This window comes from Oncorhynchus keta, chromosome 20 (genome assembly GCF_023373465.1).
Source record: "Oncorhynchus keta strain PuntledgeMale-10-30-2019 chromosome 20, Oket_V2, whole genome shotgun sequence".
Taxonomy (NCBI): domain Eukaryota; kingdom Metazoa; phylum Chordata; class Actinopteri; order Salmoniformes; family Salmonidae; genus Oncorhynchus; species Oncorhynchus keta.
The window spans coordinates 39,186,773-39,209,977 of NC_068440.1; the positions used below are offsets into that span (position 1 = coordinate 39,186,773).

General features: G+C 42.5%; 2 protein-coding genes across 33 annotated transcripts in view; both read left to right on the forward strand.

Annotated features, from left to right (window-relative positions):
* maco1a (macoilin 1a) overlaps window positions 1-5,544 on the forward strand; it is a 21,011-nt gene extending 15,467 nt beyond the window's left edge. For all 32 annotated transcript variants that reach the window (XM_052472864.1, XM_052472848.1, XM_052472854.1 and 29 more), the window contains 2 exons: window positions 55-229; window positions 2,429-5,544. In XM_052472864.1, the coding sequence (XP_052328824.1) occupies window positions 55-229; window positions 2,429-2,631 (378 nt within the window). In that variant the 3' untranslated portion in view covers window positions 2,632-5,544. The remainder of the gene's footprint in view (window positions 1-54; window positions 230-2,428) is intronic.
* Window positions 5,545-5,821: 277 nt separating this feature from the next.
* ldlrap1a (low density lipoprotein receptor adaptor protein 1a) overlaps window positions 5,822-23,205 on the forward strand; it is a 50,067-nt gene continuing 32,683 nt past the window's right edge. Inside the window, exon 1 of the mRNA XM_035760775.2 lies at window positions 5,822-6,634. Coding sequence (XP_035616668.2) covers window positions 6,550-6,634 — 85 coding nt within the window. The 5' untranslated portion in view covers window positions 5,822-6,549. The remainder of the gene's footprint in view (window positions 6,635-23,205) is intronic.

Consider the following 23,205-nt stretch of genomic DNA (forward strand, 5'->3'; position numbering starts at 1 on the left):
TCCCCCTCCTCTTCTCTCTCTCTCCCCTCTTCTCCCTCCTCTTTCTCTCTCTAGGAGCTGCGTAAGTACAAGGAGAATGAGAAGGACATGGAGGTGTTGATGTCGGCGCTGTCGGCCATGCAGGATAAAACCCAGCACCTGGAGAACAGCCTGTCTGCTGAGACCAGGATCAAACTAGACCTCTTCTCTGCCCTGGGGGACGCCAAGAGACAGCTGGAGATCGCACAAGGTACAGTTCCCTTCCCTGACCCACTACCGCGGTACGACAGCGACCGGCTTCTAGCGGAGCCATTGTGTTCATAGACTCTAGGATCAAACTCTGAAAGCTGGATTGCAGAAGGTTCACTAGCATTACCTCACGTTTCATCTACCATCACATAAACAGCATTACCTCAGGGTTTCATCTACCATCACATAAACAGCATTACCTCAGGGTTTCATCTACCATCACATAAACAGGATGCTCCTTAAGGTAACCGAGCATTACCTCAGGGTTTCATCTACCATCACATAAACAGCATTACCTCAGGGTTTCATCTACCATTACATAAACAGGATTACCTCAGGGTTTCATCTACCATTACATAAACAGCATTACCTCAGGGTTTCATCTACCATCACATAAACAGCATTACCTCAGGGTTTCATCTACCATCACATAAACAGGATTACCTCAAGGTTTCATCTACCATCCCATAAACAGCATTACCTCAGGGTTTCATCTACCATCACATAAACAGGATTACCTCAGGGTTTCAACCATCACATAAACAGCATTACCTCAGGGTTTCATCTACCATCACATAAACAGGATGCTCCTCAGGGTTTCATCTACCATCCCATAAACAGCATTACCTCAGGGTTTCATCTACCATCACATAAACAGGATTACCTCAGGGTTTCATCTACCATTACATAAACAGCATTACCTCAGGGTTTCATCTACCATCACATAAACAGCATTACCTCAGGATCTACCATTACATAAACAGCATTACCTCAGGGTTTCATCTACCATTACATAAACAGCATTACCTCAGGGTTTCATCTACCATCACATAAACAGGATTACCTCATGGTTTCATCTACCATCACATAAACAGGATTACCTCATGGTTTCATCTACCATCACATAAACAGCATTACCTCAGGGTTTCATCTACCATCACATAAACAGGATGGTTTCATCTACCATCACATAAACAGCATTACCTCAGGGTTTCATCTACCATCACATAAACAGCATTACCTCACGGTTTCATCTACCATCACATAAACAGGATGCTCCTTTCATCTACCATCACATAAACAGCATTACCTCCGGGTTTCATCTACCATTACATAAACATCATTACCTCAGGGTTTCATCTACCATTACATAAACAGCATTACCTCAGGGTTTCATCTTCACATAAACAGCATTACCTCAGGGTTTCATCTACCATCACATAAACAGCATTACCTCACGGTTTCATCTACCATTACATAAACAGCATTACCTCAGGGTTTCATCTACCATCACATAAACAGCATTACCTCAGGGTTTCATCTACCATCACATAAACAGGATGCTCCTTAAGGTAACCGAGCATTACCTCACGGTTTCATCTACCATTACATAAACAGGATGCTCCTTAAGGTAACCGAGCATTACCTCACGGTTTCATCTACCATTACATAAACAGGATGCTCCTTAAGGTAACCGAGCATTACCTCACGGTTTCATCTACCATTACATAAACAGGATGCTCCTTAAGGTAACCGAGCATTACCTCACGGTTTCATCGACCATCCCATAAACAGCATTACCTCAGGGTTTCATCTACCATTACATAAACAGCATTACCTCAGGGTTTCATCTACCATCACATAAACAGCATTACCTCAGGGTTTCATCTACCATTACATAAACAGCATTACCTCACGGTTTCATCTACCATCCCATAAACAGCATTACCTCAGGGTTTCATCTACCATTACATAAACAGCATTACCTCAGGGTTTCATCTACCATCACATAAACAGCATTACCTCAGGGTTTCATCTACCATCACATAAACAGCATTACCTCAGGGTTTCATCTACCATCACATAAACAGCATTACCTCAGGGTTTCATCTACCATCACATAAACAGCATTACCTCAGGGTTTCATCTACCATCACATAAACAGCATTACCTCACGGTTTCATCTACCATCACATAAACAGCATTACCTCAGGGTTTCATCTACCATCACATAACCAGCATTACCTCACGGTTTCATCTACCATCACATAAACAGCATTACCTCAGGGTTTCATCTACCATCACATAAACAGGATACTCTGCTGCTTGATCCAGAGATGTCAGCAACATGAAGAGAATGGCCACAAAGTGAGAAGCCATCTGTCATCTAACCCCCCCACCCTCCTCCCCCCACCACCAGGTCAGATCCACCAGAGAGACCAGGAGATAGCAGAGCTGAAGCAGAAGATAGCGGAGGTGATGGCGGTGATGCCCAGTATCTCCTACAGCAACGACAGCAGCAGCCTCAGCCCGGTTACGCCACACTACTCCTCCAAGTTCATGGACAATAGTCCCTCCTCTCTTGATCCCAATGCATCTGTCTACCAGCCACTCAAAAAGTGACAGTAGCACACACACATATTAATACACACTAATACACTTACTCACAAGGCAGCATACATAGTCCCATTACACACATTTTTCATACATGCAAATATAAATACTTTTGGTCATGTTTTTAAGTTGTGTTTTTGGGAAGCGATAGGAAAATGTTTCTCGGGAGAGGTCTAGTGCTAGCCTCTCAAAAATGGGACACACCAGACCCAATTGGTCATGGGTTTGTTCCCATGGCGATGCTTTTTTTTTGTGTGTGTGTCTGTTTTTGGAACAGATGGAGAGGTTGTGTAAAACGACAGTTGACGTTTTAGGGATTGAGATGTTGACGTTTTAGGGATTGAGTCATTCTGTTTTTGGAACAGATGGAGAGGTTGTGTAAAACGACAGTTGACGTTTTAGGGATTGAGATGGTGACGTTTTAGGGATTGAGCCATTCTGATTTAACTGGTAAGAGAGACCTAAAGGGACATCAGGTTGACAAGGACGCTGTCCAAAATAACACCCTATTCCCTATTTTGACCCGGGCCCAGTGGGAGATGGAGGCAGATGAGGACTGGCTGGTTAGTTGATATGAATATTTAGAAAGACTCATTGTATTGCTCAGTCACTCTTTCTTTCAGTCAGGGATTCATGATCGCTCTCTCTTCTCTCTCTCCATTCTAGTTCAGGTTTTTTTTTTTTACTTTGAGTGTATTGCCAAACTTCTCTTGGTTTTAAATGAAGCAACTGAAACATTTTGAATTGTTAAAATGGCACCGTCTGTAAGTTTGATTATGGATGTAAAATACTTTGTTCGTGTTTTGGTTTCATCGCCCTAAAGTGTTTTTTAAAATTGTTTTAAAGTGACGACATTTCAGTTTTAGTTATGATGACAATATCGTATAATATCATCATAACTACATGTACAGATCGGCAATTTGTACATTATTCCATTTTTTGAAAACTGTAACTGACTCCAAACAGCGTCCGGGATTTTATCAATTAACTCAAAACACTCCTGATTTGGAGCATGAACTCAAAACACTCCGGTCAAGAAATCCATAAATCTCTCAAAATAGGATTGTCAATAAATATGACCTGGTACTGTCTAGAGGTTAAGTAATGTCATCTGTTTGCTGTTAAATGTACTGAAACCTGTCTCTCTCCTTTAGGACCAAATTACAATCTGTTGTTAGGCCATATAACTAAAAACATACTGGATTTAATGATGTCTAAGGTAACTGATATTTTACCTGTTGTCAATTTCACTGTGCCTTGCAATTCCTTTTTAATTTATTTTTTTTAAAGTAGTTAGTATAATGAGTTACTTAGTCGATCTTGATATAGGACCCTCCCTCCAGGCTGTGTCTCAATAACGTGAGCTTTCTGACAAGTGTGGTACATATGGTGAAAGCTTATCCAGGCCTCTCGCCTATCATGAACGAAGGAAGTCAGTGTAGTGGATGGAGATGTCCCCTTATTACTCACCATCTCCCATGCAGCCCCAGTCTCCCTTTTCTACTAGGGCTCCGTTCCACTGATGCAACACTGACCCAAGTAAACAATGGGAGTTAGGAACGACCCTGTCCGCCCAAACAGCTATTTAAATATGTCTGGAGCCTAACGTTTTACCTGGCCAAGTCATGGGGTCAGGAAAACAAACACCAGGCCTTTTATGTCCAATACTACGGTAGCCCAGAGTGGACATCTATCTGTTTACAAACCAGGGTTTTGGGGTCAATTCCATTTCAATTCCAGCCAATTCAGGAAGTACAATTGACTTTTTTTTATTTTTAATAAGGAAAAATGTGGAATTGGAATTTGGTTAACTCTCTGAATTGAAATGGAATTGACCCCCGAAACCCTGTTTTACAACCATGTACATTATTACATAGCGATAAATGTTCTAGTATTTCAGTTCAATGTGTTTTCACGGCTTTTTGGTGTTTTCTTAAATACGGCTCCCTCTCCATTTTCGTTAGATTGATGTATCGCTAAGCTTGCTTTACGTTTGGATCAAAAGCATCAGAACATGGCTACACATTGTTGTGCTCATCTATTTGACATGCAGTTTTTTTTGGTTTTTTTTCGACATTCATTGAAAGCAAGTCGAGTAATTGGTTAGATTTGACTCACTCGCTGCACTATTATTGCGCTTATTGATGTGGTGCAGCCATTTTATTGTTTTCTCTAATGAAGTATTATGTTTTGGATTTTCTCTCAATCTCTTTCTAGAATGAGTCCAGGTCTGTTTCTGCGCATGCCAACTCCTTATGGAATTGTCACCCCCCTCAAAAAAAAATGTTTTGACAACTCCACTGAGTTGGCAAACAAGCGCTAACAGGTCTGGGACCAGGCGAATCTCTTTCCGCCCGGGATGAACGTGTGACGTACGTGTATGTATTTGGGAAGTTACACCCTGCCCACTGGGCACACGCAGGTTGAATCAACTTTGTTTCCACATTTCAATGGAATTACATTGAACCCACTGGAATAGACATTGAATTAACTGTGACCAGTTTTGCCGTGTTTTTCTGCTGTAGGGTGAAGTTGCCCCGTCACAAGACGGCGATCTTGGGTCAATTTTACATTTCCCCACTATTGTTAAAATTAGGATTAGGGGAGAGGAAGCTGATCCTGGATCCTAGAGGAAACGTCATCCCGGAGCCGTGTTTTCTCATGTTTCCTACCTGGAAAGTATTTGTGTGGATCATAATAACGGATTTGTGACCTGTTTTGTTCTTTTAAAAATATGTTCTACATGTTTTAATGGGAAAGAAAATAAGTGTTTCGTTTCTCCTGTTTTCGTTTGTTCCACCATGTTGTTTTCGTCAACGTGAAGATGGTGTCGGCCGCGGCCAAACTCCTCACTTTGGGGCCCTCACCGGGAATTAAAGAACTATCTTGCAGGCGATGACGATGCAAGCTGTTTGAGAACAATCTGTGTTTTGTATTTCTTTCTCTCGCAGATATCCATAATTATGTTTACGTGTACACATTGTTTAGACTACTAAATCTACCGGAGCAGTTGTAGATCGTTGAAAGGATGACACGGCGGGAAACAGGTTGAAACTAGTGAGTCAGGTGAAGATAATACCACAGTGAGAATGAGTGGGTTACAGAAGACGGGGAAACAAGACAAGTATAGTTGTGATGGGAAATCATGAGTCTCCAGGAATGTGTTGGAGCAAACTGTTGAGTCGGTGAGAGAAGAAGTGGTCATATTTATAATTGTGTGCGGAGCATTAGAAGCGTGTTTTAAGCCTCAAAAATATATCGGAGTGAAATGTTTCCTGTATGGATTTTTTAAGCAGGGCGCCTATCAAGAAGGTTAATTCTGGGGTGGCGCAAGAAGTAATGGCGATAATATAACTGAAGACAGATGGCACCAAAACATTGGATGCCAACCTCATCGAAGAAGAAGTAGATAGTTGAAACATTGTACGTCCAATGAGTAGAAAACTTGAGGAGAAACGTGTAGTTCCGATTTTTCTATGAGCATTTACCGTCCTCTGGTTTACTTTAATACTGAATACAGCTTTGAAAACATGCAGGAGAGCAAACGTCTATGACCACAAGATGGCGACAGTACATTCTTGGTTGGAACTCATGACTTTTGCACTAAAATAGAAAAAAAACATTGAGACATGTAGCCTGGCATCTTTATTGTCACCTGTCGGTATCACAGTCGCAGATAACTGGTAATTAAAGCAACGACAAAAATGCCACTTGACACGCACTATTTTATCCTCGTGGGATTCCCTCTCATGACGTAGGCTTGCGTGGGGATTGCCCATTCGGTTGATTGACAGGTATAGCGCCGCCCAAATTCAAGTCATCCCAAGAATCAAAGCCCCGAAGTCAACAACAGTCTTGGGAGCTCCAAGGTCTAGAAATAACCTTACTACAACCACGTTGTCAGGTTTCCTTGTCCTAAAGTCGGCGATGGATGCCATAAGGTCGGCTGGAAGAGCTATCATTCGAAGTCCAATTATAGCGAAACGGTCTTGGAATACGGGCAAACATAAAAGTAAGATTTTAAGTAAAAATGTCTCTTCTTCACTCCTGTTCACACATCCATTGAGGGGAACAAAGCAGTCGAAAAACAGTTTTTATTAGTGTAAACTAAGCAAATTATTAATACATTTGCTCATTTTGATGTGTCTATGTCAAATGTCCATGCTATGCCGAATTTATTATGACAGTATGTTGGCTACTTAACAACACTTGTTACAACTAGTGCAACATTTTACACCATCATCATCAATTTCCATTGCGTGTGTTTCATTAGTTTATTTACTAGGCTAGCCTACTGTTATCATAAGATGATTGGTGGCACGAGGAGGCCTAATTAATTAAATTAAAAACGAACATGTAGTCGCCATGTTTCATATCAAATTAACCAATAATAGTTTGTTTTTTTTTCCTGATGGGATTTTGACAAGAATGTCCTTCCCGAGAGATACGAACTAGCAATGTAATTGGGCTATCCAGTTCACCACTATCCTCAAGTCTTCCCATATGAGAACAGAACATGAACTGTAACACAACCTTGAAGTGATCTCACTGCATGTTTGAGATAACAGTACTGTAACGACCCTGGGTATTGTTCCTTTATGATCTCGTCAGGTCATTACAGTACTATATTATTTCCTGTTACAGTCACTTTAAACACTTTAAAATAACAAATGCCCGTTGTGATACCAATGTTTTAAATCAAGTCTAGCCTTCTCTACAGTAGTTTGAATGTCTGTGCAGAGTAGCATTCTAAGCCCCTTTCCGTTGGAATAGTCTCTTACCCAGTTTGGAATCCTGTTGTGTTCCAAATCCAGTTTGGAATCCTGTTGTGTTCCAAATCCAGTTTGGAATCCTGTTGTGTTCCAAATCCAGTTTGGAATCCTGTTGTGTTCCAAATCCAGTTTGGAACACAACACAGTGGCTGTTTTGTACACTAATGTGCCAACTTCCCGGCACTGTGGGGCATAAAAAGGTCAGTTGGCCACCACTGCATGTCAGCGTCCCTCCCTATTCGTTACATAGTGTACTACTTTTGACCAGAGCCCTATGAGACCTGGTCAAAAGTGGTGCACTATATAGGGAATAGGGTGCCATGTGGGATTCAGATTGTGTGCTAAGTCTCACTTGATCCTGGGCTGGGTGGGTGGGTGGGTGGGGGGGAACTGGAACTACTTGCCTCTATAACCACGGTAACGGCTACAGGAGTGCTCCATGTCAGTAAATCCTCACACAGTTTATCCAATATATCCAATACACTCTAACAATAAAAATAAATGTCTTCAAAAATGGAAGGCAGACGGAAGGAGGCGAGATCAGGTGGGACCTTTCAGGTGTTCCCAGTGTTTCAGGTGTTTCAGGTGTTCCCAGTGTTTCAGGTGTTTCAGGTGTTCCAGGTGTTCCCGGTGTTTCAGGTGTTCCCAGTGTTTCAGGTGTTTCAGGTGTTCCCAGTGTTTCCCAGGTGTTCCAGGTGTTCCCGGTGTTCCCGGTGTTTCAGGTGTTCCCGGTGTTCAGGTGTTCCAGGTGTTCCCGGTGTTCCCGATGTTTCAGGTGTTCCAGGTGTTCCAGGTGTTCCAGGTGTTCCAGGTGTTTCCGGTGTTTCAGGTGTTCCCGGTGTTTCAGGTGTTCCCGGTGTTCCCGATGTTCCCAGATGTTTCAGGTGTTCCAGGTGTTCCCGGTGTTCCAGGTGTTTCAGGTGTTTCAGGTGTTTCAGGTGTTCCCAGTGTTTCAGGTGTTTCAGGTGTTCCCAGTGTTTCAGGTGTTTCAGGTGTTTCAGGTGTTCCAGGTGTTTCAGGTGTTTCAGGTGTTCCCGGTGTTCCCGGTGTTCCCGGTGTTTCAGGTGTTTCAGGTGTTTCAGGTGTTTCAGGTGTTTCAGGTGTTGCAGGTGTTTCAGGTGTTCCAGGTGTTTCAGGTGTTTCAGGTGTTTCAGGTGTTCCAGGTGTTTCAGGTGTTTCAGGTGTTCCAGGTGTTTCAGGTGTCCCGGTGTAAATTAGAGGTCAACCGATTTACATTTTCAACGCCGACGCCGATTTGTTTATTCTTCAGTGAAATATGGATTCTGTGTTTTATTTAACGGGTGGAATCCCTAAGTCTAAATATTCCTGTTACATTGCACAACCTTCAATGTTATGTCATAATTATGTAAAATTCTGGCAAATGAATTACGGTGTTTGTTAGGCAGAAATGGTCTTCACACAGTTCACAACGAGGCAGGCGGCCCAAACTGCTGCATATACCCTGACTCTGCTTGCACAGAACGCAAGAGAAGTGACACAATTTACCTAGTTAAAAGAAATTCATGTTAGCAGGCAATATTAACTAAATTATGCAGGTTTAAAAATATACAGTTGAAGTCAGAAGTTTACATACACTTAGGTTGGAGTCATTAAAACTCATTTTTTCAACCACTCCACAAATTTCTTGTAAAGAACAAACTATAGATTTGGCAAGTCAGTTAGGACATCTACTTTGTGCATGACACAAGTCATTTTTCTAACAATTGTTTACAGACAGATTATTTCACTGTATCACATTCCCAGTGGGTCAGAAGTTTACATACACTAAGTTGACTGTGCCTTTAAACAGCTTGGTTTAAACAAATTATATCATGGCTTTAGAAGCTTCTGATAGGCTAATTGACATCATTTGAGTCAATTGGAGTTGTGGATGTATTTCAAGGTCTACCTTCAAACTCAGTGCCTCTTTGCTTGAAATCATGGGGAAAAACAAAATAAATCAGCCAACACCTCAGAAAACTAATTGTAGACCTCCACAAGTCTGGTTCATCCTTGGGAACAATTTCCAAACGCCTGAAGGTACGACGTTCATCTGTACAAACACTAGTATGCAAGTATATATTTATTTAATTTATTTATTTCACCTTTATTTAACCAGGTAGGCAAGTTGAGAACAAGTTCTCATTTACAATTGCGACCTGGCCAAGATAAAGCAAAGCAGTTCGACAGATACAACGACACAGAGTTACACGTGGAGTAAAACAAACATACAGTCTAATACAGTATAAACAAGTCTATATACAATGTGAGCAAATTAGGTGAGAAGGGAAGTAAAGGCAAAAAAGGCCATGGTGGCAAAGTAAATACAATATAGCAAGTAAAACAGTGGAATGGTAGTTTTGCAATGGAAGAAAGTGCAAAGTACAAATAACAATAATGGGGTGCAAAGGAGAAAAATAAATAAATTAAATACAGTTGGGAAAGAGGTAGTTGTTTGGGCTAAATTATAGGTGGGCTATGTACAGGTGCAGTAATCTGTAAGATGCTCTGACAGTTGGTGCTTAAAGATAGTGAGGGAGATAAGTGTTTCCAGTTTCAGAGATTTTTGTAGTTCGTTCCAGTCATTGGCAGCAGAGAACTGGAAGGAGAGGCGGCCAAAGAAATAATTGGTTTTGGGGGTGACTAGAGAGATATACCTGCTGGAGCGTGTGCTACAGGTGGGAGATGCTATGGTGACCAGCGAGCTGAGATAAGGGGGACTTTACCTAGCAGGGTCTTGTAGATGACATGGAGCCAGTGGGTTTGGCGACAGTATGAAGCGAGGCCAGCCAACGAGAGCGTACAGGTCGCAATGGTGGGTAGTACATGGGGCTTTGGTGACAAAACAGATTGCACTGTGATAGACTGCATCCAATTTGTTGAGTAGGGTATTGGAGGCTATTTTGTAAATGACATCGCCAAAGTCGAGGATTGGTAGGATGGTCAGTTTTACAAGGGTATGTTTGGCAGCATGAGTGAAGGAGGCTTTGTTGCGAAATAGGAAGCCAATTCTAGATTTAACTTTGGATTGGAGATGTTTGATATGGGTCTGGAAGGAGAGTTTACAGTCTAACCAGACACCTAAGTATTTGTAGTTGTCCACGTATTCTAAGTCAGAGCCGTCCAGAGTAGTGATGTTGGACAGGCGGGTAGGTGCAGGTAGCGATCGGTTGAAGAGCATGCATTTCGTTTTACTTGTATTTAAGAGCAATTGGAGGCCACAGAAGGAGAGTTGTATGGCATTGAAGCTTGCCTGGAGGGTAGTTAACACAGTGTCCAAAGAAGGGCCGGAAGTATACAGAATGGTGTCGTCTGCGTAGAGGTGGATCAGGGACTCACCAGCAGCAAGAGCGACCTCATTGATGTATACAGAGAAGAGAGTCGGTCCAAGAATTGAACCCTGTGGCACCCCCATAGACTGCCAGAGGTCCGGACAGCAGACCCTCCGATTTGACACACTGAACTCTATCAGAGAAGTAGTTGGTGAACCAGGCGAGGCAATCATTTGAGAAACCAAGGCTGTCAGTCTGCCGATGAGGATGTGGTGGTTGACAGAGTCGAAAGCCTTGGCCAGATCAATGAATACGGCTGCACAGTAATGTTTCTTATCGATGGCGGTTAGGATATCGTTTAGGACCTTGAGCGTGGCTGAGGTGCACCCATGACCAGCTCTGAAACCAGATTGCATAGCAGAGAAGGTATGGTGAGATTCAAATGGTCGGTAATCTGTTTGTTGACTTGGCTTTCGAAGACCTTAGAAAGGCATGGTAGGATAGATATAGGTCTGTAGCAGTTTGGGTCAAGACTGTCCCCCCCTTTGAAGAGGGGGATGACCGCAGCTGCTTTCCAATCTTTGGGAATCTCAGACGACACGAAAGAGAGGTTGAACAGGCTAGTAATAGGGGTGGCAACAATTTCGGCAGATAATTTTAGAAAGAAAGGGTCCAGATTGTCTAGCCCGGCTGATTTGTAGGGGTCCAGATTTTCAGCTCTTTCAGAACATCAGCTGAATGGATTTGGGAGAAGGAGAAATGGGGAAGGCTTGGGCGAGTTGCTGTTGGGGTGCAGTGCTGTTGACCGGGGTAGGAGTAGCCAGGTGGAAAGCATGGCCAGCCATAGAAAAATGCTTATTGAAATTCTCAATTATGGTGGATTTCAGTGGTGACAGTGTTTCCTATCTTCAGTGCAGTGGGCAGCTGGGAGGAGGTGTTCTTATTCTCCATGGACTTTACAGTGTCCCAGAACTTTTTGAGTTAGTGTTGCAGGAAGCAAATTTCTGCTTGAAAAAGCTAGCCTTGGCTTTTCTAACTGCCTGTGTATAACGGTTTCTAGCTTCCCTGAACAGCTGCATATCACGGGGCTGTTCGATGCTAATGCAGAACGCCATAGGATGTTTTTGTGTTGGTTAAGGGCAGTCAGGTCTGGGGAGAACCAAGGGCTATATCTGTTCCTGGTTCTAAATTTCTTGAATGGGGCATGTTTATTTGAGATGGTTAGGAAGGCATTTTAAAAAAATATCCAGGCATCCTCTACTGACAGGATGAGATCAATATCCTTCCAGGATACCCCGGCCAGGTCGATTAGAAAGGCCTGCTCGCTGAAGTGTTTCAGGGAGCGTTTTACAGTGATGAGTGGAGGTCGTTTGACCGCTGACCCATTACGGATGCAGGCAATGAGGCAGTGATAGCTGAGATCTTGGTTGAAGACAGCAGAGGTGTATTTAGAGGGGAAGTTGGTTAGGATGATATCTATGAGGGTGCCCGTGTTTAAGGCTTTGGGGGGGTACCTGGTAGGTTCATTGATAATTTGAGTGAGATTGAGGGCATCAAGTTTAGATTGTAGGATGGCTGGGGTGTTAAGCATGTTCCAGTTTAGGTCGCCTAGCAGCACGAGCTCTGAAGATAGATGGGGGGCAATCAGTTCACATATGGTGTCCAGAGCACAGCTGGGGCAGAGGGTGGTCTATAGCAGGCGGCAACGGTGAGAGACTTGTTTTTAGAGAGGTGGATTTTTAAAAGTAGAAGTTCAAATTGTTTGGGTACAGACCTGGATAGTAGGACAGAACTCTGCAGGCTATCTTTGCAGTAGATTGCAACACCGCCCCCTTTGGCAGTTCTATCTTGTCTGAAAATGTTGTAATTTGGAATTAAATTTTCAGAATTTTTGGTGGTCTTCCTAAGCCAGGATTCAGACACAGCTAGAACATCCGGGTTGGCAGAGTGCGCTAAAGCAGTGAATAGAACAAACTTAGGGAGGAGGCTTCTAATGTTAACATGCATGAAACCAAGGCTATTACGGTTACAGAAGTCATCAAAAGAGAGCGCCTGGGGAATAGGAGTGGAGCTAGGCACTGCAGGGCCTGGATTCACCTCTACATCGCCAGAGGAACATAGGAGGAGAAGAATAAGGGTACGGCTAAAAGCAATAAGAATTGGTAGTCTAGAACGTCTGGAACAGAGAGTAAAAGGAGGTTTCTGGGGGCGATAAAATAGCATCAAGGTATAATGTACAGACAAAGGTATGGTAGGATGTGAATACAGTGGAGGTAAACCTAGGTATTGAGTGATGAAGAGAGAGATATTGTCTCTAGAAACATCATTGGAACCAGGAGATGTCATTGCATGTGTGGGTGGTGGAACTAATAAATTGGATAAGGTGTAGTGAGCAGGACTTAGAGGCTCTACAGTGAAATAAGCCAATAAACACTAACCAGAACAGCAATGGACAAGACATATTGACATTAAGGAGAGGCATCCTTAGTCGAGTGATCAAAAGAGTCCAGTGAGTGGAGTGGTTGGTTTGGTTGGTTTTTTAGCCAGAGAAATGTTGTGCAACATTAGCCAACTTAATAACTGATCAAATATTTTATTTATTTATGGTGTGAACATTAGCTGGCTAATAAAGTCAGACCGCTAACATTACAACATCAGATGACCAATTCGCTACAGTATTAACTATTAACATTTCTGTCCCTCATGTTATAACACGTTAGTTGCTTACTGGACCCTGGCAATCTGTGTGAAATGTGAACTAGCTAATGAACTAACTACTATCTGTGAACTGACAGTATGTGGTTAATTTTCAGAATGAGAGAATTGGGTGAAAATGAGGAGTTGCGTGTAAACTGGGCCTGGCTTCAAATCAAATCAAATGTATTTATATAGCCCTTCGTACATCAGCTGATGCCACAAAGTGCTGTACAGAAACCCAGCCTAAAACCCCAAACAGCAAACAAAGCAGGTGTAAAAGCACGGTGGCTAGGAAAAACTCTCTAGAAAGGCCAAAACCTAGGAAGAAACCTAGAGAGGAACCGAGCTATGTGGGGTGGCCAGTCCTCTTCTGGCTGTGCCGGGTAGAGATTATAACAATGCAGGTGTAAAAGCACACCTGGATGCCGCGATAGAGGTGAAAGGAAAACAAAACACTTTCCCTCTTTCTCTTCAATGCAGCGGATAAGAAGGGGGTACGCCAGGTGTTACTCTCTGCCTGAAAGAGATCAATTATACCAGCAAAAGGCATCACGCTCTGCTGGCACGTTGTAGAACATATGTCCACAGGCAGAACGTGTACTGTGTAATAATGTGCAGTGTAGCCCGAAGATATTGCCTTTGTTGAACTTGACAGTAACACTTGTTTGTGAGTGAGGGGGCGATTATTGCATTTTGTTTACACAGTGAACGTTATTTTTGCACGCATGTAAGCCTTGTACACTTGATCGACGTCTGCTATAGTGGGCACTATTAATAGAGCAAAAATACAATGCGTCTTTGTTTCATTCTATTTCTACTTTTAAATGTTTTTTTTTTTCCCCCCAAGTGCAATATTTAGATGTGGTGAGGTCACAAGCGTTCTATTATAAAGGCTGTCATGGTAACAAGTGTCCTATTATAAAGGCTGTCATGGCTAACTGCAATATTAGTGTCTTGTTTTTTTTTTTCTTTCTCAGGGCTTGAGTGTCATTTGCAGTAAAGTCTAGGCAACAAATAACATTGGATGGCTTTCTTTACATTTGTTTTTAGCTGTGAGTTCGGTTCACATTAACCACTTTTTAATTTACACACAGAGACTGATCATATAGATCATATTCTTTGTTTAATTAGTGAGGGAAACCTGCATTTCCTCCTAGCAGGGATTTTTTTGTTGTTGCGTGTTTCAGTGCAAAAAAAGTGTCACCTTTTTGGACCCTCACCTGTTTGCATCCCTACCCACTATGGCATAAAGGGACCATGAGAGGCTAAGAGGCAATCCGTAATTTCGATTAAGACATTAATGAGCGAGCTAGGACGGACGTTGTCAAAATAACTATTTGTCCAGCACTTTTGAAATGTACAGCGACAGAATTCAGATCATGGGCCGTTCTTACAGTATTCTCCCTGTACACCAAGTCAGAACCTTAGGATAAATAAAGGGGCATATAAGCAGACAATGAAAGCTCTTACAATATCTGATGTTGTACATTTCTCTAGAACAGGCTACATGTGCACCACCAAGTCAGATCAGTAGGTGAAATTAAGAGGTGAAAATAGACCAAATTATTAGGCTGAGGCACATGGGCTACTAACAGCTTACTTACTACACAACATACACGTATTATTACTTTGTTACCTACAGTATACATATCTCCCTGGCATATTACATAATTTATGCAGCAGCATACAATATTTTTGGACTCACCTTGTTGTGCTGTGCTCACTTGAACAGGAAGGTGGGCCGGCGGTCCTTCGTTGGCAAATTTTGTCATCAGTCCGGCATTCTCTGGATTTATGGTGCTTTCAAGACAACTAGGAACTTTTGGGGGGCACAAGGTCAGTGACGTCAGTGATCAGTCAACATGCATTTTCCCAGTTGGATCTCATTTTTCCCCGAGTTGTCTTTAACTCACTGAAGTCAGATTTTTGAGTTTTCAGTTGTTTTGAGCGCGGCAGAAGTCATGCTAGATTGACAGCAAGGCCAATGTTGAATGTTTATCCTGTTAAGGTTGGAAAAGAGACCCTTAAACCCAGACTTGGACAACACACCCAGTCCTGGGGACAGCAAGGAGTCATCATGCCAGGTAGTCCTGACGCATGGTCCGAGGGCTCAGGTCCTCCGAGAGAGAGAAAGAGCGAATTAGAGAGAGCATACATAAATTCACACAGGACACCATGAGTGACAGACCACTGAGCCAATCACGACGCAACTAGAGAACATTACCAACCCCTATGCTCTGTGTTTTTCGCTGGCTGCACCACCACAGGAAGCAGTTTGCTAGGCTGAAACACCTGTATTTTTGGAGCTGCTTTACTCAAGAAAGAGGGGGGGGGGAGCTCTGCCTTGAATGACGGATCGCCACTGGTTCCCACATATAAACACTCAGCCATTTAAATTGATATGGATTTGACGTTTCAAACCTACTGTAGTTGAGAAGCTAAGATTTAAAGTCAACTTTATCTACAGAAACAGATGGCCTTTCTCTCGGTGCGGCAGCGTAGCCTAGTGGTTAGAGCGTTGGACTAGTAACCGCAAGGTTGCAAGTTCAAATCCCCAAGCTGACATGGTACAAATCTGTTGTTCAGCTCCTGAACAGGCTGAACACTGTTTCTAGGCCGTCATTGAAAATAAGAATTTGTTCTTAATTGACTTGCCTGGTTAAATAAAGGAAACATAATCAAATAAAAAGCAGTAGAAAGCTGATTATTCAGTCCCCTTATCAGTGAAATCATTTCATTAAAGTGCAGGATGCCATCTACCATAGTGCCCTTTTTTGTTTTTCGTTACAGATGGCAGTTTGTAATACTCATCACTGCATCCTGTATCAACAGGTTGGTTGGACTACACTAACGGCCCATAGATCTCTATGGCCCTACTTTCTAAACTTCTGTCTGATCTGACTGTGCTGTCGAAGTATAGACACGTGAGTTGCCTAACCAGTTCACAGGATGGCTTAACTCTTAAGGTTCCTAGGTTCTCCACCGAACTAGGTTCATCTCCTTTTAAAGCACCGTAATTCCTAGGTTCTCCACTGAACTAGGTACATCTCCTTTTAGTTTTAAAGCACCGTAATTCCTAGGTTCTCCACTGAACTAGGTTCATCTCCTTTTAAAGCACCGTAATTCCTAGGTTCTCCACCGAACTAGGTTCATCTCCTTTTAAAGCACCGTAATTCCTAGGTTCTCCACCGAACTAGGTTCATCTCCTTTTAAAGCACCGTAATTCCTAGGTTCTCCACCCAACTAGGTACATCTCCTTTTTAAAGCGCTGTAATGCTGTAACATTTATTTTGAATTTTGTTATCTTAATGTTCGGGGGGTTTTTAGAGTATTGATTGAGGACTTATTTGTGGAGGAATGTAAACTGGTTTCTTGGGTAATTTGTGATGTTTATACTTGTGCTTCCCACACAGTATATTTTGTTGTAAAATGTGTGTATTTTGTGTTTTTTTTATTGCGCAAGCCACATTTGGAAAAGAGACCTAGGTCTCAATATGTCTTCCCTGGTCAAGTAAAAACATAGATCTAGCCAATGTGAGGGCAGATACTCGTGTGAACAACAGGCCCAGTTCTGATATAAAGAGTCTGGATTGTCATGTGACCTAATTATATCACTACACTCGTAGCAGCCTTAGCATTACGGAACTTCTATTCAATTAAAATAACCTCAGCAAATAAGCCATTACATTTTTTTTTTTTTACCAAATTCAACAGTCTCATTGACGTGAGCGCAAAAGAGAGAATTCCACCTGCTAGAGCAGACAGATTCTGGGTCTCCACCTGCTAGAGCAGACAGATTTTAGGCCTCCACCTGCTAGAGCAGACAGATTTTAGGCCTCCACCTGCTAGAGCAGACAGATTTTAGGCCTCCACTTTCTAGAGCAGACAGATTTTAGGCCTCCACCTGCTAGAGCAGACAGATTCTGGGCCTCCACCTGCTAGAGCAGACCGATTCTGGGCCTCCACCTGGTAGAGCAGACAGATTCTGGGCCTCCACCTGCTAGAGCAGACAGATTTTGGGCCTCCACCTGCTAGAGCAGACAGATTTTGGGCCTCCACCTGCTAGAGCAGACAGATTTTGGGCCTCCACCTGCTAGAGCAGACAGATTTTGGGCCTCCACCTGCTAGAGCAGACAGATTTTGGGCCTCCACCTGCTAGAGCAGACAGATTTTGGGCCTCCACCTGCTAGAGCAGACAGATTTTGGGCCTCCACCTGCTAGAGCAGACAGATTTTGGGCCTCCACCTGCTAGAGCAAACAGATTTTGGGCCTCCACCTGCTAGAGCAGACAGATTTTGGGCCTCCACCTGCTGGAGCAGACCGATTTTGGGCCTCCACCTGCTAGAGCAGACAGATTTTGGGCCAAGATATCTCTCTCGCTTTGCCTCTTCCTCTCTGGTCCACAGCATGGCCGGGTTCATGTTTGGGAACTGCTTGTGCTTCTTCCAAGGTTAACATGCATGCATTACAGGCCCACTTCTCAATGTTTTATATAAACAACGCACAAAGTCAGGTATTCAGTCTGTTCATGTTAATTAAAACAAATTATGATGTATTTAATTTTTTACCTTTTACTTTAGGAGGTAGTCACCATGGCTACAGGGTAGAGGGGTAGGTCATGTTGATATAACTGATGTATGGTAGAGGGGTAGAGGGGCAGATCATGTTGATATAACTGATGTATGGTAGAGGGGTAGAGGGGTAGGTCATGTTGATATAACTGATGTATGGTAGAGGGGCAGGTCATGTTGATATAACTGATGTATGGTAGAGGGGCAGGTCATGTTGATATAACTGATGTATGGTAGAGGGGTAGGTCATGTTGATATAACTGATGTATGGTAGAGGGGTAGGTCATGTTGATATAACTGATGTTTGGTAGAGGGGTAGGTCATGTTGATATAACTGATATATGGTAGAGGGGCAGGTCATGTTGATATAACTGATGTATGGTAGAGGGGTAGAGGGGCAGGTCATGTTGATATAACTGATGTATGGTAGAGGGGTAGGTCATGTTGATATAACTGATGTATGGTAGAGGGGTAGGTCATGTTGATATAACTGATGTATGGTAGAGGGTTAGGTCATGTTGATATAACTGATGTATGGTAGAGGGTTAGGTCATGTTGATATAACTGATGTATGGTAGAGGGGTAGAGGGGCAGGTCATATTGATATAACTGATGTATGGTAGAGGGGCAGGTCATGTTGATTTTAGAGCTACTGGCAGTGAGTCTCTAGGCTTTCTGGGTAGTCTGAATCTGTTCTCCAGGTTAAGTCAAAAGTCCTCGGGCGTCACCACTGTCTCATACCCTGCAGGACGTGGTCAGGCGTTATGGACTGGGGACAACTTCCTCCTTTGGATAGAAGGAGGCGCTGATATCAGTTTGAACTTCTCCCACAATCCTAAACTCAACCCGGGGAGGAAATGCCAAAGTGACCTTAGTATAAACTTCTGTTTTCTTTTTCTCTGCCATGCCCAGGGCAACGTTATACACCTCGCCATCCCTCGCCTCTCATCCCATGTCAAAACAGATGGCTATTGGGTTAGAGAGTTTAAAAAAACATTTTTTTGAAATGGGTTGAGGTTCAAGCCACGTTCTCTGGTGTGTGGGACCATTGGGCAATATTACTCAATTTGAGGCCACAACACTTCAGATCACTGATGGTATTGTTTGTCCTCTTTTCCCATAACCTCTTCTTTAATACACAGTACTACAAGGCTCTTCTTATTCCAATAGTGTGTACCGTAAAATTAGGAACTAGAATTCTAATTAGTCATTTAATAGGATCTCATTGGGTCATATAGTTCAATCAAATTTGTTCAGTCACTCCTATGGCGCATTTGTAAAGTATTCAGACCCCTTGACTTTTTCACTTGTCTATATAAGGTCCCACAGTTGACAGTGCATGTCAGGATAAAAACCAAGCCATGAGGTCGAAGGAATAGTCCGTAGAGCTCCGAGACAGGATTGTGTCGAGGCACAGATCTGGGGAAGGGGACCAAAAAATGTCTGCAGCATTGAAGGTCCCCAAGAACAGAGTGGCCTCCATCATTCTTAAATGGAAGAAGACTCTTCCTAGAGCTGGCCGCCCGGACAAACTGAGCAATCGGCGAGATGGACCTTGGTCAGGGAGGTGACCAAGAACCCAATAGTCACTCTGACAGAGCTCCAGAGCTCCTCTGTGGAGATGGGAGAGCCTTCCAGAAGGACAACCGTTTCTGCAGCACTCCACCAATCAGGCTTTTATGGTCGAGTGGCCAGACGGAAGCCACTCCTCAGTAAAAGGCACATGACGGCCCGCTTGGAGTTTGCCAGAAGGCACCTGAAGGACTCAGACCATTAGAAACAAGATTCTCTGGTCTGATGATACCAATATTGAACTCTTTGGCCTGAATTGCAACCGTCACATCTGGAGGAAATCTGGCACCAACCCTACGGTGAAGCAAGGTGGTGGCAGCATCCCTACGGTGAAGCATGGTGGTGGCAGCATCCTTACGGTGAAGCATGGTGGTGGCAGCATCCCTACGGTAATGCATGGCGGTGGCGGCATCCCTACGGTGAAGCATAGTGGTGGCAGCATCTCTACGGTGAAGCATGGTGGTGGCAGCATCCTTACGGTGAAGCATGGTGGTGGCAGCATCCTTACGGTGAAGCATGGTGGTGGCATGGTGGTGGCAGGCGGTGGCGGCATCCCTACGGTGAAGCATGGTGGTGGCAGCATCCTTACGGTGAAGCATGGTGGTGGCAGCATCCCTACGGTGAAGCATGGTGGTGTCAGCATCCCTACGGTGAAGCAGGGTGGTGGCAGCATCCCTACGGTGAAGCATGGTGGTGGCAGAATCCCTACGGTGAAGCATGGTGGTGGCAGTGGTAGGGACTGGGAGACTAGTCAGGATCGAGATAAAGATTAATGGAGCAAAGTACAGAGAGATGCTTGATGAAAACCTGCTCCAGAGCGCTCAGGACAACGACCCTAAGCACACAGCCAAGACAACGCATGAGTGGCTTCGGAACAATGTCCTTGAGTGGCCCAGCCAGAGCCTGGACAAAAACCCAATCAAACATCTCTGGAGAAACCTGAAAATAGATGTGCAGCGACGCTCCACATCCAACCTGACAGAGCTTGAGAGGAGCTGCATAGAAAATGGGAGAAACTCCCCAAATACAGGTGTGCCAAGCTTGTAGCATCAAACCCAAGAAGACTTGAGGCTATAAACCCTGGCGAAGGTGTTTCAACAAACTACTGAGTAAAAGGTCTGAATACTTATTTAAAAGTTATTCAAGATGATTGACAAGAGAATGTCCTATCCATCGGCTCTCGCGCCGTATGTCATGTCTTGAAATAGGCAGATGGATTAAAAGTCCATTTAATCACTTTTGGACTTTACACCCATAACTTTTGGACTTTACACCCATAACTTTTGGACTTTACACCCATAACTTTTGGACTTTACACCCATAACTTTTGGACTTTACACCCATAACTTTTGGACTTTACACCCATAACTTTTGGACTTTACACCCATAACTTTTGGACTTTACACCCATAACTTTTGGACTTTACACCCATAACTTTTGGACTTTACACCCATAACTTTTGGACTTTACACCCATAACTTTTGGACTTTACACCCATAACTTTTGGACTTTACACCCATAACTTTTGGACTTTACACCCATAACTTTTGGACTTTACACCCATAACTTTTGGACTTTACACCCATAACTTTTGGACTTTACACCCATAACTTTTGGACTTTACACCCATAACTTTTGGACTTTACACCCATAACTTTTGGACTTTACACCCATAACTTTTGGACTTTACACCCATAACTTTTGGACTTTACACCCATAACACTTTACACCCATAACTTTTGGACTTTATTCCAGTAATTTTGGTTTACACCCATAACATTTTGGACTTTTGTCCCTTTGGACTTTACACCCATAACTTTTGTTTACACCCATAACTTTTGGACTTTAACCCATAACTTTTGGACTTTACACCCATAACTTTTGGACTTTACACCCATAACTTTTGGACTTTACACCCATAACTTTTCCTTTACACCCATAACTTTTGGACTTTAGTAACTTTTGGTTTACACCCATAACTTTTGGACTTTACAATAACTTTTTTTACACCCATAACTTTTGGACTTTACACCCATAACTTTTGCTTTACACCAAGGTTTAGTATATTTTGGACTTTACCCCATATTTTGGACTTTAACATAACTTTTGGACTTTACACCCATAACTTTTGGATTTACACCCAAACTTTTGCTTTCAAAACTTTTGGACTTTAAAAATGTCTTTGGACTTTAACCCATAAGTGTTTTGAAAATATCTACATTTTGGTTTACAAAACTTTTAGAAAAAACTTTTGGACTTTACACCCATAACTTTTAGACTTTACACCCATAACTTTTGGACTTTACACCCATAACTTTTAGACTTTACACCCATAACTTTTAGACTTTACACCCATAACTTTTAGACTTTACACCCATAACTTTTGGACTTTATAACATTCACAGAAGGTGTGGATTATTCAGTCATTGTTAGTTTAAACGTAAGACATTTGTGAATTTTGTCCCTTGTGTAATAATACATTCTATACATTTTGTTTATACTGGATTTAAGTGTACATTTTAGTTAACTGTAATTTAGTTAGTTCTGCTCCAACTTTCCCTCCATCTTGCGTCAACGTCAGTTTCTTTTGGAAGTCTTGGTTCCAGTAGTCAATATTTTTTTTTCTAGGTATCTAGGAGATTGTCAGTTGGATATGCTCTCTGCAAGGTTTAGTATATCTTCCCTATTGTATGAACATCCTTTTCTCAGATAAGATTCCCTCAAGGTTGCTCTGTCTAAAAGATTTCTAATAAAAATGTCTTTGTGACTTTTTAAATTGCAAGTGTTTTGAAAATATCTACATTGGTCAAACTAAAAAAAAATTGCTTTGAATAATTTCATGGAAATAAATGTATTACCTATTACCAAGTCATGTACAGTTTCTATGCCTTTTTAGTTTTCCACGTGGACCAATTTATCAGTGAATTCTAAAACGTTATCCCAAGGATTGTTCCAAGTTGTGTTTCTTAGGAAGTGATACTAGTTCTTGTAGAATACGTAAACATCTTCTTCAATGTGGTTATCGTGTTCTTAACTATGAAGCTTGTTCATGTTCTTAGTTTTATCTGTAGACAATAGACACGTAGACAGATCCTGGGGATCAGCATGTTCATCTTCAATATGAACCCATTGTTCCTCTTTTGTGCATTTCACTAATTATATGCCCCAGGGTTTTAAAAAAAAGCCTTAGGTGAAGAGTTGATACAAATCCAAGTCCTGAAAGGTTAAACCCACCTTCAGACGTAGGAAGATGTCAAATCCATGTCCTGAAAGGTTAAACCCACCTTCAGACGTAGGAAGATGTCAAATCCAAGTCCTGAAAGGTTAAACCCACCTTCAGACGTAGGAAGATGTCAAATCCATGTCCTGAAAGGTTAAACCCACCTTCAGACGTAGGAAGATGTCAAATCCATGTCCTGAAAGGTTAAACCCACCTTCAGACGTAGGAAGATGTCAAATGTTTTTATTCTATGAGTTGTATCTGCTCGTATAAAGTCTGGAATGACGGATGTACTTAAATGTCATCGGTGGGGTAATTTGGTAGTACTGAGAATAAATATAAAAATTGATTTTTCTACATTGTAGAATAATAGTGAAGACATCAAAATTATGAAATTAGATATAATGGAATCATGTAGTAACCAAAAAAGTGTTAAACAAATCTAAATAGATTTTAGATTCTTCAAAGTAGCCAACCTT